General features: G+C 39.6%; 1 protein-coding gene across 2 annotated transcripts; it reads right to left on the reverse strand.

The window, feature by feature from the left end:
* Positions 1 to 2845: 2845 nt before the first annotated feature.
* Positions 2846 to 12864, reverse strand: ANGPTL4 (angiopoietin like 4). Of its 2 annotated transcripts, none has more exons than XM_075204797.1 (4): positions 12755 to 12864; positions 6224 to 6307; positions 5350 to 5625; positions 2846 to 3709 (listed from the first exon to the last, which is right to left on the reverse strand). In XM_075204797.1, the coding sequence occupies exons 1-4, from the start codon at positions 12762 to 12764 to the stop codon at positions 3540 to 3542; spliced, it is 540 nt and encodes a 179-aa protein (XP_075060898.1). In that variant the 5' UTR covers positions 12765 to 12864; the 3' UTR covers positions 2846 to 3539. The 2 variants fall into 2 exon arrangements, with proteins under 2 accessions (XP_075060898.1, XP_075060897.1); XM_075204796.1 differs by having other exon boundaries at positions 6212 to 6307; positions 12755 to 12863.
* Positions 12865 to 13156: the final 292 nt, after the last annotated feature.

The raw sequence follows: 13156 nt of genomic DNA on the forward strand, positions 1-13156 counted from the left end.
TTATTTATATAATTGCAAATGCACTTATTTTTTATATTGTATTTATCTTGGTATAGGAAATCTTTATTTCTGAGACCAGGGGAGAAAATGTTTTTTTTTTTTTTATTAACCTTGCTAGAGGAAATGCATTATTTCTGATACAATATGTCTTTGTTTAGGAAGTATTTTGTGTATCTTGGTGTAAGGAAATGCCTTGTTTGGGGTTTTGCAACTTCTCTTGGGGAATGCTTTTCTATGGAGGAAATGTGTATTCTGCAACTGTTGGAAGAAAGGACCCATGTTAATTAGACCCTTTAATGTGTGAGGGTCAGACACATGAAGGCATAAGGAGGTTTAATTAATTTGCTGTTAGATTTCCTCTGTGTCTGTCACAAGATCCAGGAAATCACAGCAAAGTTTTAGGATATCACAGATAAGTGTAAATATTGTTAGCTTTGCATTATATGTAAATCCATGTTTGGGTAAACAAATTGTATCCCGATTCTAAAAATAGCCTGTGAGGCTGTGCCCAAATCTGTATAAAAAGCCCAGTCTTGTATTGAAAATTGTTCTTCTGAATCCATCTGACCTTAGCACTGGTACCTTCAATCAGTGTGACTGCAAATAAATATCACATGTTTCAAAGAACTGCTTGAAAATATCTTCCATGCTAAAAATCCTGTGACCTACAGATTAGACCCAAAATCTAATCCATTCCCGACTGTTTCTGAGGTTTGGACCTAGCATCCAATACCACCGCTCTACCCGCTAGCCAGTGGCTCTGGCCGGTGTGATAGGCCAGGGGGGATTCATCCACAGCAACCCTGATCTATAGGAAGAAGTCCGGAGAATCAGCCCAGGTACACCAGCCACGGGGTATACTCGCAGTGTCCGTTGCCCAGAAGAAACCCGGTACTGGATGCCGCTAAGGAGTCCAGTGGTGATAGCATTTGCAAGCCCCTCCTACTATGGCAAGAGGGCGCATTTGGGATAACGAAAGGGAAAGGTGGCAAAGCTAGCCCAGCCGGTTCCCAGCAACAATAGACAGGGTGGCATAAGCGGCCCATTCTCTCACAATACTAAGTTGCTTCAGAAGATTTAAATGATTTAAAGTAGAAGAGGACCTGTCACTTTGTCAGATCCTTTGTAGCGCCATAGGACCTCAATTTAGTTCTCAACGCTTTGATGTCTGACCATTTTAAACCACTGTAAGAAGTCTTTTTCAGATGGACGAAACTACAAGTGATATTTTTATGTTAATTATGTCTGCACGCAGAGTTGGGGAATTAGAACACACAGTGGTGGTAGGAGCTCTTTCTGAATGACTATGCAGATAAAGTGGTGCTTAAGGCCAATTCAAAGTTCCTGCTAAAAAGTGGTATATACATTTCACATTAATCAGAAGGTTGTACTGCCCTCCTTTTTTCTATAACCTAACAATGAAAACAACTGTATTCCCTGGACTTGGTAATAACAATTGCCATAAAATTTGTTCAGGACAGAACTCAGAAACACACTGCTTATTGTGGTTTCAGTTAGGCCTTAGAAAGGGTACACCCTTTCTAAACAAGTAATTTCCAGATGGTTCAGAAAGATTATTTTACAGCATAGAAAAGAAATGGGCGTAAGGTGTCAGAGATACTGACAGCAGACTTAACACAAGTAATGGAAACATTTTGGACAAGTAAGGCTCAGGCGTGGCTCATTTTAGGAGACCTGTTATGCACAGTCAATAAACAAATTCATGCTTGTGCAATATAGTTTTTTTTTTTTCACCCTCCCTACTGTATTATTTGGGTACATCCCATTGCAATGGCTGCCATTTTGGATTTCAAGGAAAAGGAATTAATGGTAAGCATAGACTCATCTTTCTCTCAAGCCGCTCCTCCTCTGCCTCGCCTTACACTGGCTTCCCTTCCCCTACAGAATCCTTTTCAAACTCCTCACCACCACTTACAAGGCTCTCTCCAACTCTACTGCCCCATACATCTCTCACCTTCTTTCCATTCACACTCCCGCCCGCTCCCTGCACTCAGCCAATGACCGACGCCTCTCCTCCACTCTTATCACCTCTTCCCACTCCAGAATCCAAGACTTTTCCCGTGCTGCCCCACTTCACTGGAATGACCTCCCTCGTTCCATCCGCCTCTCTCCTACTCTGTGCTCCTTCAAACGTGCGCTGAAAACCCACCTCTTCCTCAAAGCCTACCAATCATACACATAACCCCTTTCTCTATACTCCACTCGCTCTCCCCTTGCCTTATCTGGCTCCCCCGTGCCTTATCTGGCTCCCCATGTGCCAGTCTGTTTTCCCTCCCTTAGGATGTAAGCTCACATGAGCAGGGCACTCTTCCCTCCTGTCTCCTTACCGTTCTTCTGCTCCTTGTTTACTACATCGGCCAGCCTGGAGTTTCTGAAGCATTGGTATTTTTATTTATTGGTTTGTACTGTTTTACCCTGTTTAGTCTACTGTTTGTACTGTGTGCAGCGCTGCGGAAACCTTGTGGCGCCTAACAAATAAAGGATAATAATAATAATAATAATAATAATAATAATAATAATAAGCATAACTCTCAGTTATTCTGCTCAAAGTGCAGGAGGACTCAATCAGTACACTTATATTCTATAGAACACTGTATAGGACTGGATAGATTGATAACTGCACTGTGAGCATCTACGTCCTCAAACACAAATAGTTATAAAAGAGAATACCCAAAACCTTTTCTACACCACATACATCATACTTGCCCCCCCCCCCCCCCTATTGTGGGAAACAATATTGTTATTCAGAGATTATGTCATTGTTACATGTTCATTGTCACTAGCTATCCAATGCATGCATGCGCCAATAATTACTCAAAGCAACAACTGTACATTTTTTTTTTATTTTAAACAAACTTTAAATATACAATTGAATTATTAAGTAGATTCCTTATTAATAAATATTTACATTGCTTAACATTTTGATCATGGTCTCATATCACTCAATATGACTTCAAGTCTTAAAGATATTTACACCTAGAGTTTAGGTGCAGTTTAACAAACTACAAGTAAAATTGTACAGCATTTTTCTAAATATTGTTGCAAAAGTCAAATACTATTTTCAGTAACATAACAAATATAAAAAATATAGCAAAGTAGTCTATCTACTTTACATGCAACTGGGGAAAGATAACAAGTTGGGGTAATTTTACATGCAGAAAGTGCAATTGCCATACTTTGCAGAACAGATTTAATATTACATTTAAAGTGAAAAACACATGTAGGGCAGAAAATAATATGAAACAACTAAGAGCAACAAATGCTTGTTTTGGTAATGCACACACAAATCGGCAGTTACATTTTAGAAATTGAAATATACATAACTACAGTTAAGGCACACAGCTATTGTTGTGGAATTTTTAATTCAAAGGTCGTTGTCAATATGGAATATGTAGTTATGTGTAATAACTTACTTGAAAATGTACCTAAAAACAAGTAACTTTTACCTATACCTACAAAACTAGAACTGATCTCAAGGTATAACATATACAAATTTGTTTTGCCGTTTAGATGGCTCACTACAATTTCAGAGGTCGGATTTTTATGGTGCTGGATTTCAGTGGGTAATATCTGCCTCTCCAAGTCTTCCAGAATATACCCTGCTTTCTCTCATGTCGGTGGCGAGGGATGTAGTTAAAATATTTACCATTTAGGTTAGATTGGCCACATGTACTAAACCACCAGCCTCCTACAAGAAAAAAAAAAAGTTTAAAAATTAAAATTTAGCTAGACACAAAATTATAAAATATCAGCAACATATACTGGTTAATTTAGGGACAGTGTGAGAACATATTTTCTGCTCTCCACATTCTTAAGAGCATTGTCACATGGAAGAGTTTTCTTCAGCTAGTAGTGTTCTTAAGAACTAAAGGGTTTCTCTCGCGCCAGGTTGAAATTAATAGTGAATGATCCACATCTGACACAAGAGAGCAATTCAGTTCCTTAATGCCCTTGTGTGACTTTGGGAGGAGCCCTTACCCTTCACTTCAACAGTAGCGACTGAAGGCTTTGAACACTAGTTGAAAAAGTGTAAGATTCTAGGGCTACCTTTGAAAACCAACTACAGGCAAGCGTAGGGTGGGATTAAATTTACCGAAACACAGATTTATTTTATTTAAATATAGGCTGCAATTTGTGGTTTTTGGATTGTAGCTTTCTTTAAAAGGTGAACTAAACCCACAATTTACTTATTTCAAACCTACATGCCAGTAACATATGTGTAAATTCTTTATTTACCTTTCTCCAAATCGGTTTGATTTTACCACAGTTTTGCACCTTTTGCTGTGTTCATATGAAACCCTATACATAAGTTCCAGGACATATAAGTCAAAGCATGTATTTGACAAATGCAGCATTGCAACCTGATTAACTAATAAGTTTAATCGACTAGCAAGTGTAATCCTGTCCTCAAGACATACATTGAAGGGGTTCATGCAGAGTTGGAAATATCTGGACCCTGAACATCTGCAGAAAAATATGCACGCATCAAAGAGAGCATATACATTCATATGTTAATTTGGACGCAGCTCAAAACGTGTCCAGTTGTACATCACTAGTATTTGCAGCAGGTAATTGTTAAGAAGAGTAACAAGTGTGTATACTTATGCTCAACAAAAGCTTAGAGATGTGGCTCTACAGTATTAGTAGTAAATGCAAAAATGACATTACCCTATTTGTACACAATATAATACTATAATGAAGTGTTTAGACAAGAGAATAGTGTATATATAGTTATTAATAAACGTGAAAGTCGCATTTACTGTGTATATGACACTTCATTACATTATTATACCATGTACAATTAGGGTAATGTGTAACTATTATGGGGTGTAACCATACACAGTTGTATGCCTGACGTACTACTTGTTTTTCAGCCCATCTTGAGATGCATCTGACTAAACATATGTGCGGAAATACATGTGCCTTTTCTCATGTATGTTTGGCTCGCAAATGCGTCCACTTCTAAAATAGCCACAATGGTTTTTATGGATTATGTTCTTAGAAACCAAATGAAACTGCTCCCAGGCACACTACTGTTCACAAGGAGCAGGTTCCAGTCTGGCAGTGTAAGAACAGGAGTGCCCCTAAATTAAATGTTTAAACTGCATGTTCATATAGAACTATGTCCTGGTACAACAAAATGTAGATCTATATTGGGTAATTATTAAGGTTTTAAGAATGTTTTTACTGTCTTTCTTAACTAATAAAAGTTATGCTTTATAATTCCCCTTACTTTGCTGCTTAAAGATGATTCAGTACTACCGTTAATTGTCTTGACATGATTGGAATAACACTATTTTGTGTATTGTTGTACACTGTCATACTAACCAGAGAGAAGCTTTGCACAGTTTACGTCAGATTTTAGATCTTCATCTCTGTCACGGGTAGAGAATGGTTGCACTCGGAATTCACACAAAGCATTTTTCAGCCCTCCAGCTACTGAACCGGTGAGTTGTAGGGCATAGGCTGTGCTAGGACCTCCCAAATGGAAATTGACCTCCATGTGCTGAATGTTCTGCTCCCAGTCCTGCAACTCTATGTGCATGATATACTGTTCTTGCTCCATTATCTGATGCACCTTTAATAGACCAAGCCAAAATTCACCTAAAAGGAAATGAGAGAAAAAATAAGGACATGTGCAAATAAGGCATTCACACTACACACACACAAACATATACATTTCTGGAACTCTTGATAAGAATATCGGTTTACTTTTTATCAGCGGACAATGTTGAGTTCAATGGCATTGTGGCACAGTGGTTAGTATTGCCGACTCACAGGTAGAGGGACATTCCTTTTATTCCAACTAGACCACTATCTGTGCAGACTTTGTATGTTCTCCCCGTACTTGCATGGGTTGGTTCTAGTCTCTCCCTACAGTCCAAAAAACAATGACAGGCCAATTGTCTTCTGATGAAATTAACCCCAGTATTTGTGTGGTATAGTGTATAGACTGTAAGCTCCATTGGGGGAGAGGACAGGTGTGAATGATTAAACATTCTCTGCAAACAATAAAATGTAAACGAGAACATCATATTTAATGCAGATATTTTTACACAGCAATGTTGCAGTGTTTACTAATAATATTTCCTATTGTATTTAATATATTCTTAGTACTTAAAGATGACATGCTTAATGTCAGCAAGAGACTGAATACAAGTATTAAGAAAATAAAAAACATGATATTGACCATTAAGTTTACCAAATCCATTTTCGTAAGATTCCCAGAGTTGGTCGAAATCAACTGAACCATCTTTGCGTCTTTGCACCACAGTCCATCCACCTTCTGTGGTATATAGGGGAAAAAGAAAAAAAAAATAGTATTTAAGTCTGTATTATCTATAGGATACTCTAGAAGTGTGCAATGATACTGGACAATTTAAAAACTATTATCTTGATCAGAATGCAGAAATCAATTTCAGTAGTGGCTGTCATGTGGACATCCAGACTTTTTAAAACCACCTTCTGTCACTAGGTTGTAACACATCAATCTGCCAACAAACACGATTGATGTGCGCACAAAATCAGTGTAGCCTTCTAAGAAACGGATGCAGTCATGCAATAAATAAGCCTGATTTGGGTGGCTCAGTAGCTCAGCTTATTTTGCCCCAAATTTACAATTATGAATTCCAGCACATATGGAAGAATATATATGAAAATTGCAAACCCGTCTGTAATAAAGGTCAGCACTCTGCTACACAGTATATACACTAAATAGAAGGCTGGTGTCTGACTGTTATACATGGCAGTTTATTAATAATGAGCTGGCACTGTTGCGCTACAAGTACATTGAACAAACTTGCCTCTACTGAGTCTGACCCTCAGTCTATGTGAATATCTATATATCTATATTTTCTATACACTTGTTTAATTATTTCCATGACTGGCTGTGACAGGATGGATTGCCTATGCCACCCTGTCTGTTGCTGCTGGGAAACGGCTGGGCTTACTTTGCCACCGTTCCCTTTCGTCATCCCAAATGAGCCCTCTAACCGCAATAGGAGGGGGTTACAAACACTGCCACCACTGGACTCCTTTACCAGCATCCAGTACCAGGTTTCTTCTGGGTAATTGACAGACAGTTTCAGAACACACATTCTCAAAAGAAAAGTTACAAAACCCCAAACAAGCCATTTCCCTACACCAAAATACACAAAAGATTTCCTCAACAAAGTCTTATTGCATCAGGTATATACCTCAGAAATAATGAATTTCCTCTATCAAAGTTAAAACAAAAAATGGTCTCAGAAATAAAGATATTTCCTTTAAATAATTGCAAATGTACTTAGTTTTGATATTGTGGGTATTTTGGTAAAGGAAATAGCGCAGGACACTTATTTATATAAGTTTATACCATAAGTTATTTATAAGTGATCCAGACACAGTCAGCATGTCAAGAAATAAAAATGGAATAGAGCGCTCTCGCTGGATGTGTGTTATGCAGCACCTCATCAAATTCATACAAACAAAAAGCACTAAGAGGGTGTCAGCATTTGCGAAATCATCAAAATAAATGTATTTAATTATTGGAATTTCATAATGGTGTAGACAACTGTCTTGGTGATGCTGCTAGAGGACAGGAGCACAACATGCATGCTAGATTACATCATGGCCTTTGACATGCCAATATGGATCACTGGCATTGTGCAGTGACTTTGGAATACAGGAGTTTTACCATTAGCTGGAAACAATTTAGAGACATTTCTGCTTTTGGAAACAAAATGATCTAGAGATCTAGAATGATCAACGGGTAATTTCCCAAGTTATGTTAATTGGCCCACATTCATCTGATACAGAGGGCCCACCTTAGCTAAAAGTCTAATACAATCTGCTTACTTAGCTCTCAATACTGCCAACTGGGCTACAATTTGCAAACATAGGACTGTGATCAGGGCCGGACTGGGACTAAAAATCAGCCCTGGCATTTAAGGTACACAGGGTCACCCCAGTTCCAGCAGGAAAGAAAACATGTGCCGCCGCGCAGCGGCGGCGCCGAACAGGGCCTCATTGTGTTTTGGGTGTGGCCAACATGGGGCATTGATACATACATTATAAAGATACATTACATTTATCATTTTAGACAAATACACAGGCACTACTGTTAGAAGCACAAAGCTTTGCCTTCACAAGCAGTACGTGGTGAAGCGGGACATACCTCCCAACTGTCCTTGCATTCGGACCAAATCCGGACATTCACCCAAATTCAAGACTGCCCCACCAGATTCAGGACAGTTGGCAGACTGTCCTGCTTTCTCCTACCTGTCTTGGTCACTTTCACCACTTGTAGCAGCTGGTTTCTTTAGCTCAGTCTTGATCCTGAAAATATTGGATGCCCTATTTTGAAAAAAAAAATGGGTACACGAGATTCAGAAAACTCCCCGGTGTTAAAACAATAGCACTTACGTTTTATAATTAGGCCTCCCTCCAGTCCCCACAATAATAATATTCACATTTAATAAAGTAGACCTATTTCCCTCCAACCAGCCCCAACCTTAAATTAACACAGGGGTCAGGGAACATTTTTACCTTTTACCCCCAAATATATTTAGATACGCTGACGTTACCCCCTTGATTTGAAAGGAAGGAAATCATATATTATTAATTATTGGAATTTTTTGAGGCTATTCAAAATTTCTTTGAAAGCTTCAACTTTAAAACTTCAGGTTTTTGAGAATTAATATTGCTTCATTTTTGATATGAGAGCATCAATATTGGCGCATTTTGATGTCAGAGCAATTTGACATCAAAAGTATTCAGCATCCAATCGATTTCTCTGCTTTGTTTTTATGTTCGTTAGCGTGGAAAATCCTTGTTCGCAAAGGTAGGTTCTTGCAAAAGGCAGCAACTCTTTGACTGCCTCCTCATGTGCAATTTTGAATGCCTTTGCAGCTGTTGACATCCAAAAATATGACAGATCTGCTTTGTTTTCAAATGCAATATGTCATACTTACCGACTTTCTTCAGCTCTCTTCCGGGAGCATGCCAGTGGAGGTGGGCGTGAGGGGGGCGGAGCGGCCAAAATCGCGTCATTTTGGCCAAACGCCGCGATTCACCAGTAATCGCAGCGTTTGGGATCTAATTCTGCCCACTTCACTAGGAAGTGGGGCACTTCCTAGTGAAGTGGGCAGAATTCGGGAGATTGCCACACTCACCCGGGAGTCCGGGAGACTCTCGCAAAATGCATGAGTCTCCCGGACATTCCGGGAGAGTTGGCAAGTATGCAATATGTGCTTCATTATTGCATCGAAGCTCAAGAAGTGCCTCTGCCAACCCTTGAGGCTCTTCTGGTACAACAGCAATTTCACATTTAAAGGTGTCTACAATCCAACTGACAGCATGTGAATCGGCAGCATTACCCCCAGGAATTTCATTTTTACCCCATTTGGGGTAATTTACCCCTGTTCCCTGACCACTGAATTAACAGTATACCCATTTATTCAAAACATATTTCCCTCCCTCCAAACAGTCCCAGCAATAAATTAAATAGCATTAAAGTTTAATAAATATAGCCATTTTCCACAACCATCCCCGACAATAAATAATTCATATTCACATTTAATAAAAAGCCCTCCTCCTCAAAATCAGCCCCTTATTTACCCGATAGCCCTAAACCACCCCAGCATTAAAGGTTCCTTAACCTCACCTTAAAAAATTAGCCCCCACCTACACTCCACCATTAAATAGCATAACTCCCACACTATATTAAGATCCTCCCTTCCCTCACATATTATATTAAAATACTGCATGCGCGCACACACACGCACCTTATATGAACATGGCCAAATGCACACTATAGCAACATGAGGCCACACAGAAACACAATTAGCCACACAGCCACGCTATTAGCCACACAGCCACGCTATTAGCCACACAGCCACGCTATTAGCCACACAGCCACGCTATTAGCCACACAGCCACACTATTAGCCACACAGACACGCTATTAGCCACACAGACACGCTATTAGCCACACAGACACGCTATTAGCCACACACACACACACACTATAAGCCACACAGCCACACTATTAGCCACACACTATTTGCCACACAGCCACGCTATTAGCCACACAGCCACGCTATTAGCCACACAGCCACGCTATTAGCCACACAGCCACACTATTAGCCACACAGACACGCTATTAGCCACACAGACACGCTATTAGCCACACACACTATAAGCCACACTATTAGCCACACACTATTTGCCACACAGCCACACTATTAGCTACACAGCCACACTATTAGCCACACTATTACCCACACAGACACACACACTATTACCCACACACTATTAGCCAGACACACTATTAGCCACACAGACACACTATTAGCCACACAGACACACTATTAGCCACACAGACACACTATTAGCCACACAAACAATATTAGCTACACAGCCACACTAATAGCCGCCACACAGACATATTACACAAACACACACAGACATTTACCTTACTTCCAGCAGCAACACTCTGCGCGCTGCCCGGCAGAAGGAGAATCAGTGACAGCCACCTATGCGAGCAATCACATGGGACAGTACCACGTGACAGGTACTGTCCCATGTGATTTCTCGCATAGGCGGCTGTCACTGATTCTCCTTCTGCCGGGCAGCGCGCAGAGTGTTGCTGCTCGGCGGACATGGGGACCGGCCCCTCTGGCCATCGGCCCTTCTGGCATTTGCAAGAAGTGCCAGATGGCCAGTCCAGCCCTGACTGTGATGCCATCTTTGCATATGCAATATTCATGTAAGGTGCTATTTGGAGTAGTAATCATTCATGACACTTCCAAAAATTCAGTGGCAATATCACTGCTGTATAGTAAATTGAAGCTTTGGGGGGGAATTCAATTCTACCCGAATTAGGGCGGCGTTAAAACTATTACCGTTATTACGGTAGTTTTAACCCTGAGCTGCGAGCTAAAATGGTAATTAACGGTAAATAAGCGCATTATTACCGTAATATCGGTAATAATGCGCAGGCCGCGTTACTTTTACCCGTAACGCGGACCATTGAATTCCCCCCTTTGTGTTTTTAGTCATTGGCAACTGCAATTATCCTTAAAACTACGTAAATTGTGAGACATTTTAACTTCTTGTAATATTTTAATGCCAAGTATATGTATTATAATGAGTATAAGGATATATGCATACTCAACCTCCGTACATTCTACTCAGCTTTCCAGATAATTACAAGTGGTCTGCGCGCCATTTTTTCTCCTTATGGTTCATTTATAAAGCAGTTTGAATTAACTAAGGTGTTGGGGAATGCTCAAACAAAAATAGACAAAATGGTGCTATAAAGATGTATTACTACTCATAATTATTTCTTTTCAAATAGGTGGGACACTAATTATGTAACATTAATGTGACGATCACTTTTAAGTAACTTATGGTATAAATTTATTTAAAGGAAATAGCGCAGGGAGCTTATTTATATAATTGCACTGGCACTTTTTTTGATGTGTATATTTTGGTAAGGGAAATCTTTATTTCTGAGACCAGGGAAGAAACTGATTTGTTTTAACTTTTCTAGAGCAAATCATGTCTGAGCTATAGGTTTGATTTCTAATAAGCATTTATTTGAGGTGGTCTGTGTGTAGTTTTTAGAGGATGTCCTCATTAAGGCTAATTAAGTCTATTCAATGTGAGTAACCAACACTTAAACACAACACAGAAGGTCATTTTTGTGAGTTCCTGAGTTGCTTTTGATGGATATTACAGATAAGTGTTTGTTTTGTTAAGTATAAATTGCATTTAAAATTTAAGAACATCCTGAGATCTGATGGAAATCTGAGGAAAATCAGTTTGATGTGGAAGTTAAATTGTGTTAGATGCAGGATTAGATTACATACCGATGTTAATGTTTGAATGAAATATTGCAGTCTTCGCGGAGCCTTCTCTGATCAGGGGGATGGCTTACCCCCTGCCAAGACTAGTCTCTAAAACTGTATAAAAACAGAGTCCTGTTACACTGAAATGCATCATTCTGATGTTCCATCTGACCTGACCACTGATATCTTTAAAATCAGTTGAACAGTCCTTGTCAAGACACTTAAGCTAAATAAATATCACTCTGCTTCAAGACCCTGCTTGACAACTTCGTCAATATTGCTGTATTCCTGTGACCTACAGATCAGACCCTAAATCTAATCTGTCCTCCGGCTGTTTTGAAGTTTGGACCCAGTTCATAGTACCACTGCTCTGCCCGCTACCCAGCAGCCATGGCCAGTGTGATAGGCCAGGGGGATCCATAAACAGCACCCTGATCCATAGTAAGTGGACAGGGGTACCAGCCCAGGTGTACCAGTACAGGAGTACACCAGTAGCGACAGTTATCCAAAAGGAACATGGTTCTGGATGTCATAAAGAAGTCCAGTGGTGGCAGCAGGTGCCTCATACTGCGACAGGAGGGAGGGGCATATTCAGAATAATAAAAGGGAACGTGGCAAAGGAAGCCCAGCTGGTTCTAGGCAACAGACAGGGTGGCGTAGACGGTCCATCCTATCACAATTAATGATTGCTACAGATAAATAAATTATAATGTACAAAAGGTGTTTTACTACCTACCACTCATTATTACTATTCATTTTTCAATGTGTTTCTTGTGGGTTTGATTTTAGGTTTGTACCCAGAATAATAATATAAGAAAAAAGAAAAAGAGGATATAATGCAGCCTCAAAAGCAGGAAAATGTAAATCCAGGACTGCCAATTGAATAAAACATGCAAAACTCACCGGCTGTCATTTCACAAAAAACTTCAAAAGGCTGGGCATTGGCTGGCTGTATTTTGAAAATTCCACTATTTTTTTCGCCATTCAAAAAGACTCTCTGACAATTAGATGGCAAGTCTGGAAAGGAAAGAGATAAGATTTTTAGGGTGCATCATCTATACAAGTCAGTTATTAAAACTTTAAACAAGCTACTAGACTGAACCTCATATTATATTTCCCAACATTTGATCAATGAAACCTAGACATTGAAGGTTAAAGCCTAGTCAAATTTCAACTGGCCAACAGGTTGCCAAAGCAATTATAAAAATAAAAAATAAAAGTAGTAATCTTAAAAGACAAGTACAGGTGGCAAGCAACTTACAGGTACTGACACATAGTACCAGCAATTACATAGGGACATAAACT

This window comes from Mixophyes fleayi, chromosome 1 (assembly GCF_038048845.1).
Source record: "Mixophyes fleayi isolate aMixFle1 chromosome 1, aMixFle1.hap1, whole genome shotgun sequence".
Classification (NCBI taxonomy): Eukaryota; Metazoa; Chordata; class Amphibia; order Anura; family Limnodynastidae; genus Mixophyes; species Mixophyes fleayi.